The sequence below is a fragment of the Phyllostomus discolor genome, chromosome 11 (genome assembly GCF_004126475.2).
Source record: "Phyllostomus discolor isolate MPI-MPIP mPhyDis1 chromosome 11, mPhyDis1.pri.v3, whole genome shotgun sequence".
NCBI lineage: Eukaryota > Metazoa > Chordata > Mammalia > Chiroptera > Phyllostomidae > Phyllostomus > Phyllostomus discolor.
The window spans coordinates 42589808-42616156 of NC_040913.2; the positions used below are offsets into that span (position 1 = coordinate 42589808).

A 26349-nucleotide genomic window follows, 5' to 3' on the forward strand; every position below is an offset into this window, starting at 1 on the left:
AATATAGGGGAGAAAAAAATGGGACAACTGTAAGAGCATAATCAATAAAATATATTTAAAAAAAATGAATGCTAACTAAATGCTACGCTGATGATGTCAAGAACCCATCAGTAGTATTAGTCTCTTTACAGCAACGTGGTGGACCTGCGGGCTGATAGATAGGTCTGGCTGTTTGGTTTCAGCCAGACTATGAATTAACTGTGATATCATTACTTGTGTGTACATGTACATTACTCATTGCATAATATGCACAAGTGGTTGCTGTGCATCAGGTTCTGGATGTAAGCACTGAGGATATATGAAGTCTGTCCAGAAAGTGTCCATCCATGTAATATGAAAAATAGAGACATTATTGAAGAAGTTACAAGAAACACTGTACACAGGGCAATGATGCCCAAGCCCCCTTCAAAGTAGGCACCATGGGAGCTCACACAGTTCTCCTAATTGCCATCAGGTGCCTAGTTATATATTCCCAAATCTCATCAACAGTCTGAAATATCTTCCCTTTTAAAAGTGATTTTGGTTTTTGGGAAAAGCCAGATGTTAAAGGGTGCCAAATGTGGGCTATAGGGGAGCTGAGTCACTTGAGTGATTTGATGTTTTGCCAAAACCTCTGCATGAGATGTGATGCATGAGGGGGTGCATTGTCATGATGAAGCTGCCAATCACAAGTTGCCCATAGCTGCAGCTGTTTTTGTTGTGTTGTATCTCTCAACTGACAAAGAACATTCAGGTAGTACTCCTTATTAATTGTTTGGCCTGGAGGGGTGTACTCATGATGGACAACACCTTACCAATCAAAAAACACAGTTAACACAGTTGATCTTGCTGTGACTTTGCTGTGCCTTCAGGTATGGAGAACCAAACAACTTCCATTTGGATGACAGGGCCTTTGTTTCCAGATCATAGCAGTAGCTGTACCAATCTTCTCCAGTTACGTCCTTCTTTAGGAAATCTGGTTCATTGGTAGTGGTTTGAGTCAAGTCATTAGCAACTGTAGCACGATGTTCTTTCTGCTCTGGTAGCAGAAGCTGCAGAATGAATTTTGCCAAGATGTTTCATGCCAAGATCCTGCATCAAAATCTCGGACACAGTAGTTTTTGGAATCCCCAGATCAGCTTCCAGCTTTCTCATTGTGAGTGGCCAATCTTTGTTGATTGTAGCCCATACATGTTCAACATTCTCAGGTGTTCTTGTTGCAGGCCTTCCAGAACATGGATCACTTTCAACAGATTCTCAATCATCTTTGAAGCATTTGTAACACATTTTTATTTGTGCTGCACTCATTGCATTGTCCCTGAAAGCCTTCTGAATCATCTGAATAGTTTCTGTGGAGGAATGTTCAAGCTTAATGCAAAATTTGATGCAGATTCATTGCTTTACTTGCTCAGTCATTTTGAATATAACAGCCACACAATCACAATACACATGCTCACTTAATGGAGTCTACTGCCCCCACTGACTAGTACGGTGTAAGTCATCATTGTTCACTCGTGCTCATTCCAGTCCACTCTCCTTGGCTTCCAGGTTAAATATATGCTGCACAAACTGTTCTCATATATTAGCAATGGCTGGAATTTTTCTGGACAGACCCTGTATTATAGAGCAAAGCACTCTATAATATACTCTAAGCACTCTAAGTTCCTTAAGGAACTTAGTCAGTGAAGAGGCAAACAACTATCTACACAACTAATAATATAATGGGGAAGAATAAGAACTATGGAGAAAAGATATACAAGCATAAATGAGGACCTTACCTCATTCTGCATATGCTTAGAGTTGTAAAATAGCTTTAAAACTGACTATTTGGCCCTGACTCCTGTGGCTCAGTGCGTTGGGCATTGTACCACAAACTGAAAGGTCACAGGTTTGTTTCCCAGTCAGGGCACATGCCTGGGTTGTGGGCCAGTTGGGGGTGTGTGAAAGCTGGCTGATTGCTGCTTTCTCTTACACATCGACATTTCTCTTCCTGTCTTTCTCCCTCCCTCCCCCTCTCTATAATAAATAAACAAAATCTTTAAAAAAACTATTTGATGAGAGCGAAGTATTATTACCTCTTTTAGACATGGTAATAGTATCGTGTATGTGTGTTAGAGTCCTTATCTTTCAGAGATAATAGTCTGAAATATTTATGGTGAAAAGATAGGACATTTTAGATTAGCTTAAAACAATCCAGGGGTGGGGATTGAAAGTAAAGCCAGAGTTTTCTTTTTGAAGATAGGGGGGCAGGTCCATAGGGTTCATTTTACAGGGTGGGACAAAAACAGGTTTACAGTTATTCATATGAAAAATAACACAATAATTAAAAAATAACACAAAAATAAACTGTTTCATGTACTCACAACTGTAAACCTACTTTTGCCCCACTCTGTATGTTTTCTATCTACTTTTGTTTATTTTTGAAAGGTTACATAATAAAAAGTTATAAAAAAATCTTCAATAGTACCAAATTGAATACTCATCAAATGGGAGAATTTACTACATGAAAGGAGAAAGCAACATTTTTCTCTCTGTATTGTGCTATGCCCTGTCTTTCTCAGGATCTCCATGTATTTTTATTTCTTCCTCTCCATTCTCATACCCTTGTCTACCTCCTCTGTCTTTCAACTACTTTATGGTATTCTCTTTTACTGAGGCTTAAATTCTTTGCCCAATAATTTTGTAAAGGTGGATGGTTTTCTCATTTATTCCTTTCCCATTTCTCTCTTTCCTCTCCTCCATGCACTAAATTTAATTGCATTGTCATCACAGATGCTCCTTGACTTTTTTCGCCTGTGGGGCAATGGTCCCAATAGAAGCAGGTTCCTTAATCTCATTATGGAAATCAGTGCAGGGGCTGTATATGTGTGCCTAAGCACTACCAAAAGCCCTTTCTGCCTCCTGTGGTCTACTCATCTGTCAGAGCATCTATCTATTTGTCCACTTATTCAAAAATTGAGACTGGATATTTATTTGTGAGCTACTGAGTGTGGCAAAAGTAAAAACTCATTAGTCAGGGAGAAGAGAATGATGTGTATCTAATTGTTTGGTTCTTTTCCTAAATGGATATTGGTTTCATGAAATGTAGAGTGATATTTTAATTCTAACAATACCTCCATTATAGAATTCCTCCCACTTTTTTTTTTTTGAGAAGTTTAAACTACTTGCATTCCTAACATAGTTATCTGTCCTCATAACCTCTCTGAGAAGCAGGGACAGGGAGTCATCTATTTCCAGAACAGCAAATTCAGGCACAGTGAGGGAGATAATTGTTCAAGGTCACCAGGGAAGCCAGCAGAAGGGCCGAGGGCGAGATGTTGTACCTGCTGAGTACATGAGAGTCCTAAGGCTTGCAGGCTTTCCTGTGGGCGTGGCAGGAGGAACCTGCAGTTTGTCCCCATTGTTCGGTTCTGTTTACTTGCAGGATGTGTAAGCACAGCATGTAATGTAATACCAGATGTTCTACGTGGGAGGAATTTCATAAATCACATACACTTGGGCATGCCTTTTTTTGGACTGCACCCAGCTCCTTTCATCGAGCACAACAACATAAATCTGTCTCCCAAACCACTGTTGACTCCCCCTGTCCTAAAGGCGACATTGCTGCCCTTTGGCATTTTTCACTTTTAGCTGGAGAGCATATGTGGTGTCTAGTGAAAGCATCATGTGGCTTATTTTTTTAGATGGTTTCAATCAAAGTGGCCCAGAATGATTTGGAATTGTCTGAAATCCACAGGTCTTTGGCCTGATTTCAAGGCCTCCGCCCACTAACCGGGGCCTTACTATTTAAACTCATTCTCCACCACCCCCAGCTGGTGCTTTTAATCCAGAGAAGCAAACTGGCTCCTCAGCCATAGACACTATGCTCATCCTACCCTGTTGCCTCCACTCATTTGGTTTTCCCTTCATGGAATGTCCTAATCTTGGCTGAGCTCCTATCACATAACTGACCTTGTCCTTCTCTACACTGTCAGAGGGCAAAGTCTCCATACCACATGGTCTTAGCATTTAACAGCAATGTATCCAAGTGTGAGTGAGTGTGAGAGGGAGAGGGTGTGCCTGTATTAGTCCTATCTCCACATAAATCCACAAGATTCCTGAGGGAAGAAAAGGGACCATCACCTAGAGTTATTTGAATTCCCTGTGTGGCCTAGGAACAGGTATGGATGGAGTGGTTTGAACTTTATTTAATTTCTCTTAAGAGAAGTATCTTTGGTTTCATTTTTTAATGTCCTCAATTCCATCTTCTACACGGCCATATGTAATCAACACTTAAAAGAGCCTGAGTAGGAAGAATGGGGAATTATGCTCTCTTGGCTGTGTCCACTAGGGAGGGGGAGGTATGGATTTCAGTTTGTGGTCCAAGCTGCTACATGAGATAGAGAGCTCACATATCTGGGTCTATTCAAGGTCCACTACGACATTTCACCACAGTGGCCAGCACTGTTCTAAAGGCAGGGTGGACCACTCACCTCTGTTGAAACGCTTTCTGGCCCATCTCTCTCGCAGCTCTCTTCACCTCCTCAGGAACGGCATCTTTCTCAGCCTCAGAGACCTGGTATACCGTGTGGCCTGCATCCAGCCGGTAAGGACCTCCTTTGCCACCCAGACCTGCAGTGTCTCTCCCCCCTGGGAGGAGGCAGGAAAATCCAGGTTGTTACTCTGATCCAAACCACCAAACAAGTCAGATCATGGTCAAGGCAGTCCCATCAAACATATTAATTGTACTTAAGTAATAATTAAATATTCAAATGGCCACCTTCTGGAAACAAAGGGTATCCCCTGTTCAGGATGCTTTTCTGTTTTCTCCATCCAGCCAGATCTTATCCTTATTTCAAAGCTCAGTCCAAATTCCATGACTTATCATCTTATGACTGCCTCACAAGGATCAATATTCCTGTGCATTACCTGTTAACCTTAAAATTCATTTTTCTTTTCTCACCAACAATATGATGGATAGGATTATATTTTATATATCTTTGTACTTCTGCACCTGTAAGAGTGGCTTGAACATCAAAATACTTAGTAAATATTTGTTAATTAAATAAAAAACACTTATCTTCCCTCACATTACTTTAGTTTTCCTTGAAATAAGAAAAAAATAGCTAGGCTGCAGACACTACTATTTCACCTGCATTGCAAATGATAAAAATGATGCACATCAAGGTTAAGAGACCTGCTTGCAACCTGATATCAGTGGCGTAGCCAAGATTAAAAACCAATCATTATACCAACTTTGAGTTTTAGCTAAGAATAATATATCATGGATAAACACTGCCAGCCTCAGAGCAGTTTTCCAATATAGACCCAAGTTCACAAGCTTGTAAATGTGCATTACGTAATATTATAAAAACTGTTTATGATGCAAATATACATTAAATGGCTAGAAGACTAAGTAGGTAATGTAAGTAGTGGTGAGAACTTTGGCTAATGAGAGAGGACTTGCTTTGTCTAAATACACTCAAATTCAAATTATTTTAAAACACTACATTGACCTAAAGAATACATATATTGGCCAAGATTTGGTCTCTGGGCTACCAGTTTATTACCCCAGATTTATGATAATTAAAATACTGTAATCTGTTTTTTGTTCATTCACACATAATTTGGGAACTTAGAAGAGAACCCAATATTGGAGAGGCAGCATAATATAATATAGTACACTAGTATTATATAGTATTTTATTGTATAGTTAAGCCAGATTGATTTAAGCCTGAGTTTGAATCTGGACTCCAATGCACTAGTGATGTATCCTTGAGGAATATTCTTTAACTTCTGTGTCTCAGTCTTCTCATCTGTAAAATGAGGTTACTATTACCATTTACTTCATGGGATTGTCACGAGGCTCAAATGCTTAGAACAGTATTTGGCACGAAGTAAGAGCTATTATAAGTGACTGATCTTACTAGTATCATTTAGGCAACTTCCAGTCACATAAATGAGGTCATTTCTAAGTTTCACAAAGTGGAAAATTTGAAAGCTTTTAGGCTTTGGTTAAATTATGTTACATTTTTATTTTCTCTGTTGGAGCCTTAATTGGTGTAATGAGTCAAAAGCAAGAACTCAGCATGTACAGCTTTCCTTATCAAAGTCCAGGTAGTTCATTTCCTTTTGGGAAATACTATGAGAACAGTCTATTAATTATAGTATTTTTACCCTTTGGTTTGAGCACATCTTATTTCATTCTTGTTTAGCTATTGGTAGTGGAAAATTCCTTCTTGGATGTGTGTAATTCCTGGCTCACTCATGGATAACCTACAGGCAGAGAGGACCAGTTACTGGACAATAACAATGAGCAACAGAGGAGGAAAAGCTGTTTATGTGACCCGACTCCCTTCCTACAGAAGGTTCTCCTTAGGAATGGGTGGATCATGAATCAGAGCTCTTGGCACTGAGCTGACATCATTTTTGGAGGAAAGAACCTACAACTGTTTGGAGCCTGGTGTGAGTGATGGTCAGCATGAGCCACATGGTCCCTCGAGGCAGTCATACTGGTGGAGAGGGCATGAGGTCTCATAACAATCACTTCCAAGAACCTTAATTTTTACTAATTTAATAAAAATGCTTGCTGGAGGTTCTAGATTTCGAGGCAGAATCTTGAAGCTAACAGTGAATATCCTAAATCAGTTCAGAGATAAGTAGAGAATAGGCCAGGGAGGGGTTCTGGTGATGAACAAGGAATCAAATGACTTGTTGGGTCAGAGCTCAGTTCCATCTAGAGCACAGGTGGCAAACACAAGGCCCGTGGGCCGAATCCAGCCCTCCACCTTGTTTTATCCGACCCAGCACCTTGTTTCTACGTGGCAGCAGCTCTGAGCTCCTTGCCCCTAGTTAAGGAGTAGTTACATTTATACAGTCCTAAAATTACATTGAGCCCTTTGAAGGCAACTGCAAGGCGAATGCAGCCCCCGGTGAAAATGAGTTTGACACCCCTGATATAGAGAATTTTGTGGGAAAAGATTGAGGTAGAAGAGAAGAATCTGAAGCAAAGAAGGCTTGAAAATTGAAAAATAAAGACTGTGGGAAGCAAAGGCAGGATGTCCAGTCTAGGCATATATGTGAGGTAGTAGATTCAAGCTGAATAACAAGTGAGAACCTCCACTTCAGGGCAGTGCATGCATGGGAAACCTTTATCTGGCCAGCTCGTTCCACAATGCATTCCATATGGACTCAGTCTGGCTGGCTGGACACTAATTTCCAGATCAAAGGACATTTCTAAAAATATCCTTTCTTTAGAGCTGATGCTTGATGAATAAACAGAGTAGGCAGTAAGTCCACAGGCCTATTTGATAGCACATTGTCCCAGCACAGAAACCCATTTCCTCCTGAGGCTCTCAAGGCCAAGAGGCATAGACCATCCTAAGGGAAGGCAAAGTTCACAGGCCTTGCCAGCACTCCTCAGGCTGAGATAAGATCAGACAGTGCGCACATAGTCTGGCCCGATTCCTGCGGCCTAGCAGATGTGTCTGCTCCAGCTGCCTCGGAGGAAAGAGGAAGACAGCAGTCATGGGAACAATACTCTCATCAAGCAGCCAAGAGGAAGGAATGGGCCCCAGCCATCAGTTCAAATTGCAACCAACTCTCTTATCTCAAAATCCTGCATCCTCATACTCACTTTTGAGATGTGGAAGACAGGCACCATTTCTTTTCAGTCAGTCAAGAAAGAATTTACTATATACATTTCTGGCATGATCCCAAAGGCAGGGGATTTAAAAGAAGGGATTACCACTTTTAATGACTACATTCTTTGTGCCAAGTCCTGTGCTCAGTGCTCTACAATCATATTTTTATTTAATCTTCACCACAACCTTGGGAGGCAGTTAACATCATCAACCCTTTACTAATGAAGCAGATTGGGAAGAGTTGGAATGGTCTTAGGTCATAGGGTGGCAGAGTCTGTTGGACTCCAAATGGCAGGGTTTTTCTATGTCTTGATGTCATGTTGGGACATAGGCCAAGGGCACAATCCCGATGACTAACGGAGAGACAGAAAAGGCACAATGGTCCCTGAGGGGTGCGGTGCTGTCTACATGGGTTTATGACGTCACAGGAAGCCTAATGCAGGGGAATGCCAGTGCTACCAACCTGTTCCGCCAGCCCAAGTATTGCCGCCCACATGGGGCATGTTGTCTGGGTCTTCCTTCCCGTGTTTGGGAGAACTCACATCTTCACCACTGTCTCTGTTGACTGTTATCTAAAAATGAAGAATCGAGATATTATCTCTATCCCGTGTCCAATACCAGAAACTGCAGGGCAGAGAGAATTCTCTTCCCCGAAGTCCTTAGGGTATCCCATAGCTTAGGCCATAGGGCACATGGATACTGTTAGTGTCTGGCAAAAACGTCATCAGATTTAACATCCATTTTGTTGGAAGGAGACAAATTGAATATATTTTTAAAAAGAAAAGAAGCTGGACTGGGTTTGCAGAACATGCCTCGAGCATTTACACAAGGAGCAAAACCTATAGGAAACGGGGAAAATGGATCACACCAGGCAGCTACTCTCCAGTGGTTTAAAAGGATTACTGCCCAGCTATTGCAGCTGAGTTACAGCAGATATACATTGACCTATTTAATTTTTGAAGAAATCCCACTCTCTGAGAAACGTCATTTTGTATAAAATATATGAACCCCCCCTGAAAATATATCTATTTTATTTCAGTGGCATGTTATATACACAGACACTAAAAACAGCTTATTTATTTCTCGGACCCACTCCAATTTTGTTATGGTATTTTGTATCTTTACTAATTCATTTCTATTTTAAAAGTAGATTTACTATTTGGCAATGCAAACAGAATAAACAGCACTTGAGGCTTCCTCTGTGAGAGCCTGTGGCTCATTAGTCCCTATTTTCATTCAGCATAATTTCACCAAAAGGACTGATAGCCACACAGAATTCCAATCCTAGTGGGCAGTTCAGTAGATATTAGTCTACAATAAAAAGAACATGAAGCAGTTACATTTAACATACACTCTTAGCCTGTTCCCAAATGTAATGATTTTCAGGGCAGACCAGATCAAATGTTCATTTATTTGTTCAAGTAAGACACAGAAAACTGTGCCAGCAGGACATAATGCAAAGTGCCATAGGGCCTACCAAAGCTGGGGAGGATTAGTCAGTGCCCTCAAACTGCATAAAATGGGGCAGGGAGCTTGCAAGTGGACCTGAAGCATGTTGCCAGATCAGTCTCTACAGGCTAGCCCATTCATTGTTGGGACACAGACTTCTCATTTTGTATGTTAAGATTAATGAAGGCACGTAGGTAACATTAAAAGTCTTTGCAAATAAAATGGCTATTAAAAGTGAATTCAACATAACTTCCATTGTCTTATACCCATACTAGTTCATTTCAAATTTTCTGACATTCTATAGAGATTTTAATTAACTGAAACTTTCTCTCAATAGCTTTGGCAGCATTAACAGAATTTTTGCCATAACTTCAGCATACTTGAGGAAAATTTAGCAGCCAGAAAATAATAATGGATATGAATTCCACATACATAATCATGCTCTAAAAATGGATGAATATAATTTCTTCTACTTTAAAAAAAATTAAACTATGCAGATAGCTAGTAACATTTAGAAAACAAATAAACCTTTAAAATATTTTTCCCAAAGCATGCCATTACTTTCCAACTGGTCCAGAGGTAATGTAAGAGAAAAGCAGTAAATTAAAATGTGTACAGTGATAGAAGAATTCTAGACCAGCACTAACCAATAAAATTTTCTGTGTTGATGGAAATGTTTACAACTGTTGTATTGAAAATAGTAGCCATTAGCCCAATGTGGCTATTGAGTATTTGAGGACCTGAATTTTAAATTTTATTTAATTACATAAAATTTAAATTTAAATACCCATATATGGCTAGTGGCTATCTCACTGGACAGCAAAGCACAAGGACAAGCTTGCCTAAGCCCTGGAAATATTATTTGGAAATTTTTGTAGCATCTTGTAGATGTTCTCCATGGGAAATGAGAAAGACAAGAAACAATTAAAAATGGGATAGAGCTTTATTGTTGCTAATTTAAGAAATCTATCCCCTCCTCTCACTGCTAGAACAGCAATGCCTTCCTCCACCCCCTGCCACCCCCCTCCCCAACAGAAGATCCACCAACCCCCTGAGAACTGCTAGCTCTATCCTCCCAACTACTGGTGGCCCTGCCTCACTGAGCTTACACTCTGCAATACTGTTAGCAGGCTGTGGCCAACTTGGTCCCACAGTGCAGAAGAAGTTACAGGAGGTCTGGGAAAACTATAGGGAAAACTGAGCTGTGTGGCTCTTGGGCAGGGGCCATTTTCCCCTTGCATGCCCAACTGCAGCCACCATTCCTGTGCAGAGCCCTCCCTTCACACAACCAAATTTTGGTCTGTTTGGGCCTGATGAACTCTGCTGACTTCTGATGCACCCTGATGACACCCTAAGACTCTGGCCCACAACAGTGGTCTGAGAGCACTTGGTGAATGGTAGCTGACCTTAATGAACCTGACACTGTTGATGAGTAGCCTCAGACCCAGCACTGGCTCTGAATTTGAATCTGTATCACATTAGCAAACACCACTCATCCCTACCTGGTGACTCACTGAGAACCTACCTTACACAACTTGCAGTCCACCAGAGGCTGTTTCAGTGACTGAGCCTAATAATAGGCAGCTACCAGGTGAAGGCAGATGTCAGGTAACCTTGGGCCTTTTGCTGACCTGTCCCTGGGCTCAGTGCTGGTGGAAACAAACCTTGGTGCACAGCTTGGTCCCTCCCAAACAAGTACACTTAGCCCCAACAAAGGCAGCCACAAACTGTGGATGACTTCATAGCTCAAAACAGGTAGCTCAGGACTGGTCATCAGGTAGCATCCCACCACGGTAGCCCCCAAAACAACACACCCAGTGGTGGGATTCAGACCTCATTACAGCACGACCTAATTAGGTCCACAAGCAGCACAGCAAAGAAAGATCTTGGCAGGCACAAGTCTGTTGGGGAAAGTTCTTTGTGGGGTCAGCTGCCACACAATTGTTCATATGTTGCAGTGGGAAAAGATCCTAATAGCCAGCTGGAGGGGAAATGCCACCCACAAACAAACCAATAGCAATTAAATTCAATAGGAGGGCTCAAATACCTAACACAAAGGGCATTCCCAGAGCAACTAGCTCAGGTGATTAAGGAGACTGTGCCACTGAGCCCCACAAAACACCTACTACATAAGGCTACCCTACCAAGAATGCCTAATATGCAGAAATAAATACAGAGAGATAGCCAGTATGGGGAGACAAAGAGACATGCCCCAAATGAAAAACAAACAAACAAACAAACAAAACAACCAAAATCAAACAAACAAAAAAACAGGAGAAATCCCAAGAAAAAGAATTACATGAAATGGGGGCAAGCAAGCTACCAGATACAGAGTTCAAAACAATGGTTATAAGGATGCCAAAAGAATTTAGTGAAAACTTTCAACAAAGAGATATCAAGCATAAAAAAAGACATAGAAACTACAAGAAAAAAAATCAGGCAGAAATGAAAAATACAATATGTGAACATACAAGAAGGAATCAACATCAGGTTAGATGAAGCAGAGGGTCAAATCAGCAATTTGTAAGACAAGATAGCAGAAAATACCCAATCAGAGCAGCAATTAAATAAGTAAGTAAGTAAGTAAGTAAGTAAGTAAATAAATAAATAAATATGAGGACAGTTTAATGTACCTCTGGGACATCAAGTGTAAGAACATGTGCATCATAGGGGTCCAAAAGGAGAAGAGAGAGAGGAAGGGATCAAGAACCTATTTGAAGAAATAATGGCTATAAAATTCTCTAACCTGGTGAAGAAAAAAGATACACATATCCAGGAAGCACAGAGAGTACCAAACAAGATGAACCCAAAGAGGTTCACACCAAGATAGATAATTAAAATGGCAAAGTTTAAAGACAAAAAAACAATCTTAAAAGCAGCAAGAGAAAGTTAGTTACCTACAAAGGAGCTCCCATAAGACTGTCAGCTGATTTCTCAACAGAAACATTTTAGGCCAGAAGGAATTGGCATAAAATATCCAAAGTGATGAAAAGCAAGGGCCTAACCAAGACTACTCTACCAAGCAAGATTATCATTTAAAATTGAAGGCAAGAATGATCCATGATGGTGGAGGAGTAAGTGGGAGCTACATTAACCTCCTCCCAGGACCAATCTGGAATTACAACTAAATTGTAGAGAAGTCATCTTGAATAGCCAGCTGAACACTAGCTGGAGAGAAGCCTAATACCCACAGACACACAGAAAAAAACATTTCACCACAACATGACTGAGGGAGTGTAGAGAAGATGCAAGAGGGCTGGCTGGGCTCCCATGGGTGGCAGCTGAAGTGGGGGAGGGATATAACCCCAGTAAACATTTACATACCCAATGTAGGAGCACCCAAGTATATAAAGCAAATCTTGATGGACAGAAAAGGAGAGATCAACAGAAACACAGTCATAGCTGGGGATTTTAACACTCCATTAACTTTAATAGATAAATCTTCCAGGCAGAAAGTCAACAATAAGACAATGATCTTAACTACATAGTAGATCACATGGATTTAATTGACCTTCAGAGCATTTCACCCCAAAGCAGCAGAATATGCATACTTTTCAAGTGCACTTGGAACATTTTCTGGGATAGACCACATGCTAGGACACAAAATAAGTCTCAATAAATTTAAGAAGATTGAAATCATATCAAGCATCTTTTCTGACCACAATGCTATGAAACTAGAAATCAATCACAAGACGAACACTGAAAAGCACACAAAGACATTGAAGCTAAATAACATGTTATTAAACAATGAATGAGGCAATAATAAGATCAAGGAAGAAATCAGGAGATACCCTGAAACAACTGAAAATGAGGACACAACAATCTAAAATCTGTGGGACACTGGGAAAGCAATCCTAAGAGGGCAACTCATAGCATTGGGGGCCTACCTCAAAAAGCAAGAAAAAGCTCAAATAAACAATATAACTTCACACTTAAAGAAACCTGAAAAGAGCCCTGGCTGGTGTAGCTCAGTGGATTGAGCGCGGGCTGGGAACCAAAATGCCCCAGGTTCGATTCCCAGCCAGGGTACATGCCTGGGTTGCAGGCCAGAACCCCCAGCAACCGCACATTGATGTTTCTCTCTCCCTCTCCCTCTCCCTCTCCCTCTCTCTCTCTCCCTCCCTTCCCTCTCTAAAAATAAATAAATAAAATCTTAAAAAAAAAAAGAGAAACCTGAAAAGGAACAACAAAGCCCAAAGTGAGTAGAAAGAAAAAAGTACAGATCAAAGCAGAAATAAATGAAATAGAGTCCAAAAAAACCCCCCCAAAACCAAAAGATCAATGAATCCAATAGTTTGTTTTAAAAAGATAAGCAAGACTGACAATCTTCAACCAGACTCATTAAGAAAAAAGGAGGAAGGGCCCAACTAAATAAAATCAGAAATGAAAGAGGATAAATAACAACTGACACCAAAGAAGTACAAAGAATTGTAAGAAAATATTATGAACAACTATATGGCAAGAAATGGGATAACCTGGATGAAGTGGATAAATTCCTAAAAACATAAAATCTTCCAAAAATAAATCAGAAAGAATCAGAGGATCTGAATAGACAGATTACACCTACTGAAATTGAAGCAGTAATCAAAAAACTCCCAACAAACAAAAACCTGGACTAGATGGCTTCACAGGTGAATTTTACCAAACATTCCAAGAAGAACTAACACCTCTCCTTCTCAAACTATTTCATAAAATTCAAGAGGAGGGAAGGCTCCCAAACTCATTTTGTGAGGCCAACATTATCCTAATTACAAAACCAGATAAAGACATTACAAAGGAAGAAAATTATAGGCCAATATCACTGATGAACATAGATATTAAAATCCTCAACAAAATGTTAGCAAACTGAATACAGCAATACATCAAAAAGATCATACACCATGATCAAGTGGGATTTATTCCAGAAATGCAAGGTTGACGTGACATTTGCAAATCAATAAATGTGATTCACCACATAAACAAAATGAAGGATATAATCACATGATTATTTAACAGATGCAGAAAAAGCTTTTGACAAAATCCAGCACCCATTTATGATAAAAACTCTCAGCAAAGTAGGAATAGAGAGAACATACCTAAATGTAACATTGGCCATATATGACAAACCCACTGCCAGCATCATACTTAAGAGGCAAAAAACTACAAGTGTTCCCCTTAAGATCAGGAACAAGACAGGGATGTCTGCTTTCACCTCTTCTATTCAACATGCTTCTGGAAGTCCTAGTCACAGCAATCAGAAAAGAAGACATAAAAGTCATCCAAATTGGAAAGGAAGAAGTAAAAATGTTTTTACCTGCAGATGACATGATACCATACATAGAGAATCCCAAAGATTCCACCAAGAACCTACTAGAACTGATAACTGTATTTAGCAAAGTAGCAGGATACAAATTAATATTCAGAAATCAGTTGCATTTTTATACACCAATAACAAACTAACAAAAAGGAAAACGAAGAAAATCCATTCACAATTTCTTCAAAAAGAATAAAATACCTAGGAATTAACCTAACGAAGGATGTAAAAGACCTGTACTCAGAAAATTGTAAGACAGTGAAGAAAGAAACTGAGGAAGATATAAATAAGTAGAAGTAAATACTGTGTTCATGGATAGGAAAAATTAACATCATTAAAATGTCCATGCTACCCAAAGCAATCTACAGATTCAATGCAATTCCTATCAAAATTCCAATGACGTATTTCACAGAACTAAAACAAATATTTCAAAATGTACGTGGAACCACAAAAGCACCCACATAGCAACAGTGATCCTGAGAAAGAAGAACAAAGTTGGAGGATTCACGCTATTTACGAGGCCATAGTAATCAAAACAGCCTGTCATGAAAACAGACACATAGATCAATGGAACATAGAGCCCAGAAATAAACACACACCTTTATTGTCAATTAACATTTGACAGAGGAAGCAAGCACATAAAATGGGCTAAACACAGTTTATTCAATAAATGGTGTTGAGAAAATGGGACACATACATGCAGAAAAATGAAACTAGACCACCTTCTTACACCACACACAAGAATAAATTAAAAATGGATCAAAGACTTAAATGTTAGACCTGAAACTATAAAAACCCTAGAAGAAAATACAGGCAGCAAAATCTTGGACATGGCTTGTAAAAACTTTTTATTAGATGTATCTCCTCAGGCAAGGGAAACAAAAGAAAAAATAAACAAATGGGACTTCATCAAACTAAAAAGTTTTTGCACAGCAAAGGAAATCATCAACAAAATAAAAAGACAACCCACAGAATGGGAGAGCATATTCAACACCCAAAAAAACAAACAACCGGCCCTGGCTGGTGTAGCTCAGTGGATTGAGCTCGGGCTGCGAACCAAAGCATTGCAGGTTCGATTCCCAGTCAGGGCACATGCCTGGGTTGCAGGCCACGGCCCCCAGCAACCGCACACTGGTGTTTCTCTCTCTCTCTCTTTCTCCCTCCCTTCCATCTCTAAAAAAAACACACAAAAAAACCAAAAAACCCAAACAACCCAATTAAAAAGTTGGCAAAGGACCTGAATAGACACTTCTCCCAAGAGGACAAACAGATGGCCAATAGACATATGAAAAGATATTCAACATCACTAATCATCAGAGAAATGCAAATTAAAACCATGATGAGATACCATCTCACACCTGTCAAAATGGCTATCATAAATAAATTAAAAAACAAGTGCTAGCAAAGATACAGAGAAAGGGGAACCCTTTTGAACTGTTGGTGGGAATGCAGACTGGTGCAACCACTGTGGAAAGCAATATGGAGATATCTCAGAAAATTAAAAATGGATCTTACTTTTTTCAGTGATCCCAATTCTGGGAATATATCTGAAGGAACCCAAAATACTAATTCAAAAGAACATAAGCACCCCTATATTCATTGCAGCATTTACAATCACCAAGATATGGAAGCAGCCCAAGTGTTCATCAATACATGAGTGGACAAAACAACCATAGGGCATTTACAGAATGGAATTCTACTGGGCTATAAAAAACAAGAAAATTTTACCCTTTGCAACAGTATGAATGGACCTAGAGAATATCATGCTATGTGATATAAGTCAGTCAGAGAAAGACAAATACCATATGATTTCACTCAGATGTGGAATCCAATGAACAAAGTGAACTAACAACCAAAAGAGAGAAAGACTCATAGATGGAGAACAGTTGACAGCTAGTTGGGAGTAGGGGGTGGAGCAATTGAGCCAAAAGGAAAAAGGACTTACAGACACGGACAACAGTGTGCTGTCTGCTGGGGTGAGGAGGGTATAAGGGGACTAAATGGTAATGGAAAAAATATATAATTAAGGTTAAATAAAGAATAGAAAATATCATGCAAAAAAATGGAAGGCAAAGTAAAGAGATTTGCAGACACGGAAAAGCTAAAAAGTTCATTACCACCAAACTAGTATTACAAGAAATATTAAAAGGTTCTAAGAAGAAAAAAGAGGAACATAGTTATAAAGAATAAAATGGCTATAGATACTTACCTATCAATAATCGCCTTAAATGTAAATGGATTAAATGCTCCAATAAAAAGACATAGGGGGGCTGAATAGATAAGGAAATTAGACTTAAATATAGGCTGTCTACAAGAAATCCACTACATAATGAAAGGCATACAGATTGAAAATATAGATATGGAAATAGATATTCCATGCAAATAGATATGAAAAAAGCTGAGCTAGCAATACTTATATGAGAAAAATAGACTTTAAAACAAAGGCTATAATGAAAGGAAGGACAAATAATGATAAAGGGATCAATCTAACAAGAAGATAAATTTTTTTGTAAAAAATTATGCACCCAACAAAAGAGCACTAAAATATATAAAGAAAATCAATGGACATAAAGACAGAGAATGACAGTAATAAGTCATAGTAGGGGATTTTAACACTCCATTGACATCAATGGATAAAACTTTAAGACAAAAAATCAACAAGGCATCAGCAGCCTAAAATGACACACTAGGCTTGATGTATTCAAGTGATATCTTCAGGGCATTTCACTCCTAATCAGCAGAATATACATTCCTTTCAAATGCACATGGTATACTTTCTAGGAGAGACCACTGTAAGAACACAAAAGAGTCTCTATTAAATTTAAGAAGATTTAAATCATATCACGCAAGCAAAAACAGTCCCACGACGGAAATGCATAGCAATACAGGCCTACCTCAAGAAGTAAGAAAAATCTCAAACAATTTAGCTTGTATGCCTAAAGAATTAAGAAAAAGAACAACAAAGCCCAAAGTGAACAGAAGAAAGACACTGAAAAGAACAGAGTGGAAATAAATGATAAAGAGTCTCAAAAACAATACAAAATATCAAACCAAAACCAAAACCAAAACCAAAGAACTGGTTCTTTGGAAAGATAAACAAGATTGATAAACCTTTAACCAAACTGATCAAGGAAAAAAGAGAGAGGACCCAAATCAATAAAATCAGAAATGAAAGAGGAGAACTAACAATGGACACCAGAGAAATGCAAAGGACTATAAGAAAATATTACAAACAACTATATGCCAACAAATTTATCCATTTCTTCCATTTCTGGAAGAAATGGATAAATTTCTAGAAATATATAATCTTCTAAAACTAAAGTAGAAACAGAAAATCTGAACAGAACTGATTACAACTAATGAAATTGAAGCAGTAATAAAAAAAACTTGCAGCAAACAGAAGTCCTGGACCAAATGGCTTCGCAGATGAATTTTTCTCAACATTCAAAGAACTAACACCTATCCTTTGAAACTATTCTAAAAAATTCAAGAAGAGGGCCGATCCCTAAGCTCCTTTTATAAGTCCATCACTATCCTCATTATAAAACTAGGTAAAGACACTACTAAAAAAGAAAATTATAGGCCAATATCCTAGATGTACATAGATGCAAAAATCCTCAACAAAATATTAGCAAAGTGAATCTAGCAATGCATTAAAAATATGAGATATTGTGAGTAAGTAGGATGTATTCTGGGGATGCAACGTTAGTACAATATCTGTAAATCAATTAATGTGATACACCATATAAACAAAATGAAGGATAAAAATCATGTGATTAAGTTAATAGATGCAGATAAACATTTGACATAATCCAGCACCCATTTATGATAAAAACTCTCAGGAAAGTGGGAATAGAATGAACATACCTCAACATAATAAAGGTCATACATGACAAACCCATAGCCAACACCATACTCAACTGGGAAAAACTAAAAGCTTTTTCCTTAAGATCAGAAACAAGACAGGAATGTCCACTTTTGCCAGTCATTCAACATAGCACTGAAAGTCCTAGCCACAGTGATCAGAAAAGAAGAAATGAAAGGCAGCCAATGGGAATAGAACAAGTAAACCAGTCGTTATTTACAGATGACATGATACTATATATAGAGAACCCTAAAGATTCTACCAAAAAACTACTAGAACTGATAAATGAATTCAGTAAAGTGGCAGGATAGAAAATAAATATTCAGAAGTCAGTTGCATTTTTATACACTATTTATGAACTACCAAAAAGGAAACTAAAAAACAACTGCATTTACAATCACATTAAAAAATACCTAGTAATAAATTTAACCAAGGAGGTAAAGGACTTGTACTTAAAAAAGTATAAGATACTAAAGAAAGAAATTTAAGATGATACAGATAAATGGAAGCATATACTAGGTTCACAGATAGGAAGAATTAAAATCATTAAAATGCCTGTATTACCCATAGCAATCTATAGATTCAACACAATTCTTATCAAAATACCAATGGCATATTTCACAGAACTGGAACAAATAATCCAAAAATTTATATGAAACTGCAAAAACCTGGAATAACCTCAGCAATCTTGAGAAAGAACAAAGTTGGAGCAATCACACTACCTGGTATCAAACTATACTTCAGGGTCACACAATGGGGTAAAGATAGTATATTCAACACACGGCGTAGGGAAAATTGCACAGAGATACTTGCAACAAAAATAAAACTAGACCAACTCTTTATACCATTTACAAGAATAAAGTAAAAATGGATTAAAGAAATGTAATACTTCAAACCATAAAAATATTAGAAGAAAACATAGGCAGTAATATCACTGACATTTCTTTTAGCAACATTTTTTTTTCTGACATATCTTTCCTGGCAAGGGAAACACAAGAAAAAAAAAATAAGTGGAACTACTTCAAATAAAAACGTTTTGCAGAGCAAAAGAAATCATCTACAAAATAAAAAGACAACCCAAATGAATGAAAGAATATATTCACAGTGATAAATCTGATAAGAGGTTGCTCTCCAAAATTTATAAAGAACTCATACTATATAATACCCCAAAATTAAGCAATCCAATAAAAAAAATGGCAGAGGACCTGAACAGACACATCTCCAGAGGACATATAGATGACCAATAGATGTATGAAAAGATGCTCAACATCACTAATCATCACAGAAATAGAAATTAAAAACACAATGATATATCACCTCACACCTGTCAGAATGACTATTATCAATAAATCAACAAACGAGTGTTGGCGAGGATGTGGAGAGAGGGGAACCTCATGCACTGCTGGTGGGAATGCAGACTGGTGCAGCCACTATGGAAAACACTATGGAGTTTCCTCAGAAAAATTAAACATAGAGATGCTTTATTACCCAGTGATGCCACTTCTGGATATTTATTTGAAGAAACCAAAAACACTAACTCAAAATAATATATGCACCCCCATGTTCACTGCAGCATTATTTAAAATAGCCAAGATATGGAAGCAACCCAAGTTCCTATCAATAGACGAGTTGATAAAAAAAGCTGTTGTACATACATTACCATGGAATATTACAAAAGCCATAAAAACAATGAAATATTACTATTTGCAACAGCATGGATGGCCTAGAGGGTATTATGCTAGGTGAAATAAGGCAAGTATCATATGATTTCACTTATATGTGGAATCTAAAGAACAAAATAAATGAACAAATAAAATTGAAACGAACTCCTTGACGCAGCATACAGCAACTTATGGTTGCCAGAGAGGAAGGGGTTAGGGGACTGGGTGAAAGAGGTAAAGGAATATAGTCAATAATATTGTGATAAGTATGTATGGTGCCAGGTGGGTACTGGAAATAGTGAGGGTAACACTTTATAAAGCTATAATTGTCTAACCACCATGCTGTATACCCAAAAGCAATACAAAATAATACTGAAAGTAAACTGTAATTGAAAAGTAAAAAGAAGAAATCTATATAAATGTTATTATTTCAGTCTTATTTTTTAAACCAACATAATGGAGCTTACTCATGGAGATAAATTTATTATAACTTACATTGTATACATTTATAATAGTAGTGCTGTCATTGCTTAAAACACTTATGGACTGCTTCTGGAAGGATCTACAGAACCCATGGCAGATTATTTTAAAATATCACTAATAGTGGCAATTATGTGTTCTTTAAAAACAGTTTTTATTTTTAACAAACAGCCAAAGGATACTTGGATTTGATGTCTGATATAAACTATTTGCTCATTTGCTATACATGTACCCTTTGGCAAGTCAATTAACTTCTCTGGGCCTCAACTTTCTTATCAGAAACTAATGGGTTTGAACTTAATGATGCCCACCATTCCACCTAGAGCCAACATGCTCTGATTGATTCAATGATCCCAAATCTGGTAAAGAAGGTGATGAAGCTGGAGTTTTAGTCAAAACCAGGTACAATTATGCAATAATGAGATTGGTTTGCTTATGAGAGTTATGACTATTCTATGGGCCAATCCTGAAAGATAAAGTGCAAAAATAGTTGGAACAGTGGAAGGATTACTGGAATAACTGTTCTGAATACCATTCCTCACTCTGGGATGTGTGTATGTGTGTGTGAGAGAGTGAGAGAGAGAGAGAGAGAGAGAGAGAGAGAGAGAGAGAGAGAGAAGGTGTACTGTTTAAATAGCAAGTGAAAACTTCAGAAGAGGTAGAGAAAGCAAGTGTCTGTGTGTCCGGTAACTTTACTTTCATAAAAATTTAGTTATCTTCTTTAGACATTTCACACAATCTAGTAATTCTGTTGTAAGAAAATAATAGCCTTTTAAGAACCGTTATTAAAAATGATGGCACAACGCAAAGGAAAAAGCCCCTCAAATTAACCCTGGTTCAGTTACCTCCCAAATCATGCTCTTGAAGTCACAGAGATACCTACAATGGGCCAACAGGGAGGCAGAAAATTGGTTGTGAGACTTCTGGGCAGAAAGGAACTAATGTGTTCTTTGTCAACGGTGTGTCTTGTCAGGCCATCTGCTGGGAATGGCACTGCTCACATTGCCAAGAAGGCAGCCCCACACCAATCCCACGTGGGAGTCTACAGATGTTTCAAAACTGACAAATTCTTTTTTTTTTTAAAGATTTTATTTATTTATTTTTAGGGAGGGAAGGGAGGGAGATAGAGATAGACATAGAGAGAGAGAGAGAGAGAGAGAGAGAGAAACATCAATGTGTGGTTGCTGGGGGTTATGGCCTGCAACCCAGGAATGTACCCTGGCTGGGAATTGAACCTGGGACACTTTGGTTCCCAGCCCGCGCTCAATCCACTGAGCTATGCCAGCCAGGGCTCAAAACTGACAAATTCTTGACAAACACTATTATCAGCCCATATTGATTTATTCTGGAGAAACACATACCAAAAAATCCAAGGATTCTCACAGGAAAATATTTCTCTAGGTGGGTGGGAAGAGCACATCTGCAAAAATGTTTTCAAAGCCATTTTAGGGCATCTCTTACATGAAGTGACATTGATTCATGAAAGACACAAGTCCAACCCAGGACAGAAACTGAAACAGACGCTAGGCAAGGCTGATCATTGGAGGGAGCTTGTTTCCTGGGGGCAGACAGGTGCTATAGAACCACTGGTCAGAGAGTTGATGAACTGCTGAGTACCCTGAAGTATGTGTTGAGGACTTGGAGTGCATTTCCTCGTTCTGAGGTGAATGGTTTTACCTAGAAAGAGCTCAAATAAGTCATTCCAATGACTGAAACAGACACTACTGTATTTATTCACTTAAATGGATCACAACTTTCCTCAAAACACTAAAGACCGTGAACTGTTACATGTTTTGATGCAAACTGATGCACATGCTGATACCTTGGATGTATTTCTCACAGCTGACACAGTTAGGTAATTTTGCCATAATCCTAAGAATTGTTATCCTCTTTCATATGAATTGAATGGAAAAAAACAGGGATCTTGTAAATTATAACTCATAAAAATGTTACAGAGTAAAGCACCCAAAGCTAGAACAGGGAAGGGACATGACTCACTAAAAGCCCTGGAATTCTGGGCAAGGCCCATATATTTTAGGCTCCTCCTCAAGCTCATAATTCTTAAAAACCATCAGTGAAATGATACAAACTGCCAGAATACAACCCTAGAAGTTAGCCCTTGGAGGCACGACTGCGCAGCACAGCAGATTCCCATTTTTCGCGGAGATTGGTGCAGCTCAGCAGACACTCCACATGGCCCAACACCCATTCCCTCTTTCTTCTTTTAAACAGAAGTTAGATGAATCACGGTTGGCTGGAATTAAGCAGAGCAATCCCATTCCCCTTTGCCACTGATTGATCTACGGTAAGGCATGTGACCTGAGATGTAAGAGAAAGTCTGTCAGGGGACTTCTGGGAAAGCTTTTCTCCCAGGTAAAAGAAGAGCTCTCACTCCCTTGATGCACCACCCTCCCTCCCTCCAACGCTAGGCACTTGGTGCCTTGGGACACAGCGAGGATGTGATGCTTAGAGCTGCTGTCTCCATCTGTTGACGATGTAGCAACAAAAGAAGGGGGTAGAAGAAAGGATAGAGAAGCCTATGTGCCTGATGGCATTGCTGAGCTGCTGAACCAGCTTGGAGTCACTCACCTCAGATCTTGGACATAAGCAAATAATAAATGTCCTTATAGTTTAAGCTAGTTGGTTGGACTTTCTGCTACTTGGAGTCAATTGCATGAAAACTAACTGATTATTGTATTAAAGGGTGACTCAGAGGCAGTTGGGCAGAAGATATTATCTTGACCTTTTGGAGGATGTCCTACTTCTAATAAGATGTGCATTGAGTTTTCTGATATCAAAAGTTGCCATAGTAATATCAGACAGAAATCCTACTTATTACAGTTGCCTACAGTTTTCTTGATTAGCAGGCAATTAAATTCATTCATTCATTCATTCAGTCATTCTCTTATTCAAACATTTCTGTGCATGTGTATGATATATCTACTATTCATTGGAATACAGATTCACAAAACGGGATCTATGCTTCCAGGAGGATATTGATAAGGGGAACATAGTCACAGCACAGGGTGATACAGGATATAATAAAGTGCTGAAAACATCTGCCTAAAACATTATTGTCTCAGGTTATTGTTACTCACAAGTTAGAAATTTTTTTCATAGATACAATGAAAATAACATTAATATGTCCCTAGGAATGATAGACTTTCATATGAAGAAAACTGGCTAAAAAGAAAGCTGACCTTCATCCAATTTTCTTAAGTAACATGCAGCTTCTAAAATGATAATGCATGACAAAAAATACCTTGTCCATAGGCAGCATCTGTATGTTTCATTTTTAATCTCCGACAAAGCCATCAAGCATGCATACAATTGATTTTCATTTCTTCCCTGTCTGCTAGCAACACTTACTTTCAAATACTCAATGACTGCCTGCCCTCTTTAATCCCTCCTCACTCTCAGAAAACAGGAAAGAATTTTGATTTTTGATCATTAATATTAAAAAACTAAACCATAGCTAATATTCATTCATAGTAAATAACCCCAAGGGACATTCACATTGCAAGTGCTTTTATAGTTAATTGAGAAATAGAGTCTTTCCTTTGAATGTCTAGGAATCAGCAAGCAGGCAGAGGTGGAAGACTGGAGTACGGGATGGGGCAGTGGGACATCACAGACAGATGCCTATTAGAGCAATTGCAACATTAGAGGTGAGAAGTGGACTGTATCATCCATGATCTGTCCTGCAGCAGATCTTGCTCTCATGGGGTGGGGTGGATAAAGTCTCTTGCAGAGAAAGGGTTCCTGTCCTTTGTCCACCAACAGCCCCTCCATCTTCACTTTGGGCTGGAGTCCTTTGCCCACTTCCCAAAACTCAACCCAATTCTGTCTTACCCCCCTCCTTCCCACTTGAACACTTCTAGAGACGTGCATATTTTGGCACAAGTGATTTGCTTGGTAAATATTTTAAAATATTTGAAACTATAACCCAAAACATCCTCCTTCCTCTATCTGATGTGATGTTCTGGAACATACCCCTTTATATATCCTATGTCATTTCTCTATTTGAGTCTGTAGTTTCTAACAAAGGACTTTTTCATTGGAATGACCCTTTTCACTAGGCCCAATACTATGCAACAAAAACACTGAATCTGATTAAAATGAATGAAACTTTATGGATTTCATAGACTTGGGCTAAAAGAAGGGCAAAATATCAATTTATGAGTACTTTATTTATTATTATCTGACAGTAGTAGTTGGCACAGTGGCTATACATACATCCTTGAACATAATAGGAGCTTAGTATATATATGTATTAAATGCACGTGTGGGAGGCTACTGGGGATAAAATACTAAGAATTACACCCAGCAGACATCAACAGGGTGTCTGCTGGGACTTTTCCCCTGCTCCACCTCCCAGCCCATAACTGGCAAACAGCACAGTGGAGCCCAGACACTGGTCAGCAGAGAGCCATCTGACAGAGGAGGGAACAAGTAGGCCCTTTGGCTTTGGGTTGTTCTGAAAGCCCCATCCTGCACCTCCCTCAGCTTGACTCAGATTCCTTCCAAGGCCTCAGCTCAGTCCCTGGCCAGGCCCCTTGCAGGCGGCCCTGCCACAGCCTCCGAGCCTGTGGTGGTGCTCTCTGTCCTTGTTCTCTGGCCCAGACAGAGCTGTTTGCATGGCTGTCAAAGTGCAACTATGAGGTTGCAGAATCCATCCAAAGCAACCTCTCACTTTACTTAGAGTACTTCCTTTATTAATTTCTTTCCTATTTCAATTCAAATAGGAAAAAAAGATGAAGATTTGTGGAAAATCTGAGAATGTGGAACGTAGATGACTCTCCTGCCGTCACTTCACACCAGCTCATTCAATATTCTAAACATTCTCACAAAAACAACTGCTCATTAAATCCCAAGACAGTGGGTGTGGGGCAAACTGCCAGGTCTTTACACATCCTACCCTTTCTATTTTAAAGACCCACCAAAAGGTTAATAGGCAACACCAGAGTAATTGCAAGCCTGGCCAAAGATCTCCATTGCCAAGGAGGTTAGCAGTGCAGCACTGTCTCAACCGCAGCAAACAGTGTAAAATGCTTTGGTTTTGTTATTTGCAAGGTGGCCCTGGCACAGAAACACCCTGCCATGTGCTTTTATCATTCCTGAAGTTAAATGATGTCAACCTAATACTGGGGTTGTGTGTTCTCTCTGAAATGCAAAGCCCATCTGGCAATTTTAAAACTCTTGTGCTTTCCATGTCAACAGAGTGCTCTAAGGTATCAAGTGTCGCTAGGAGATGGAAGGGTGGGTGGAAAAACCATCCTACCACTAGAGGGGGTAGAAGCAAAAAGGGGTTTAATATGGCCCAGGTTCTAAAAATGCTTGGAAGTACTGACCACAGCTCCATGCAAATGCATTCAGCATGGGAAATTCATTTCAGAAAATAGGAACACTAACTGAATAAGTGGTGGGCAGGTTATTACAGCATATTCCCTGTGGAGATGTGTTTCCCACATCAACCACTGGCAACTGGTTTTCCATTTAGTTTGTTTCTGCTGAAGTCACATTTTGCTACTAATCTTCATTTCTTTCAACTATCTTTCATACGCTTCACCATCCCAGACTATAATACCTGTTTAAAACCATTGCCTATTGATGTTTACCCAGTTTTCTCAAACAATTCCTCAAGGCACAAGGAGTTCTTGGAAAGCCTGTTTTTTCACATCTAGCAATAAAGTCTTCCTTTGCTTCCAACAGGCCCAGCACCCTCAAACACTTCTTGACAGCCACTATGGGTCAACGGCCGTCAACAACGGCATGAGGAGGGGCCATATGGGAATAAGCTCTATGCTCCGCATACCCACAGCACTCAGGACAGTGTACTGTATCACTCGTTAGCTACAAGCATTCATGGTTTGGGGCTCTAAGGCTTACTGTGTGAGGAGAGCTTCCATGTGCTGCACTAGTTCAAATGGGCTGAGACTGTAAAACACCACATGCAACATGGCCACAGTGCATCTATTAAGTAAATGTAATGTGTACACT

At 39.1% G+C, this 26349-nt stretch overlaps 1 protein-coding gene across 2 annotated transcripts in view; it reads right to left on the minus strand.

Moving 5' to 3' along the window:
• Positions 1-26349, minus strand: part of VWA8 (von Willebrand factor A domain containing 8) — a 417525-nt gene that overhangs the window by 52498 nt on the left and 338678 nt on the right. For both annotated transcript variants that reach the window (XM_028526305.2, XM_036011319.1), the window contains 2 exons: positions 8065-8173; positions 4452-4608 (listed from right to left, as the gene is read on the minus strand). In XM_028526305.2, the coding sequence (XP_028382106.1) occupies positions 4452-4608; positions 8065-8173 (266 nt within the window). The remainder of the gene's footprint in view (positions 1-4451; positions 4609-8064; positions 8174-26349) is intronic.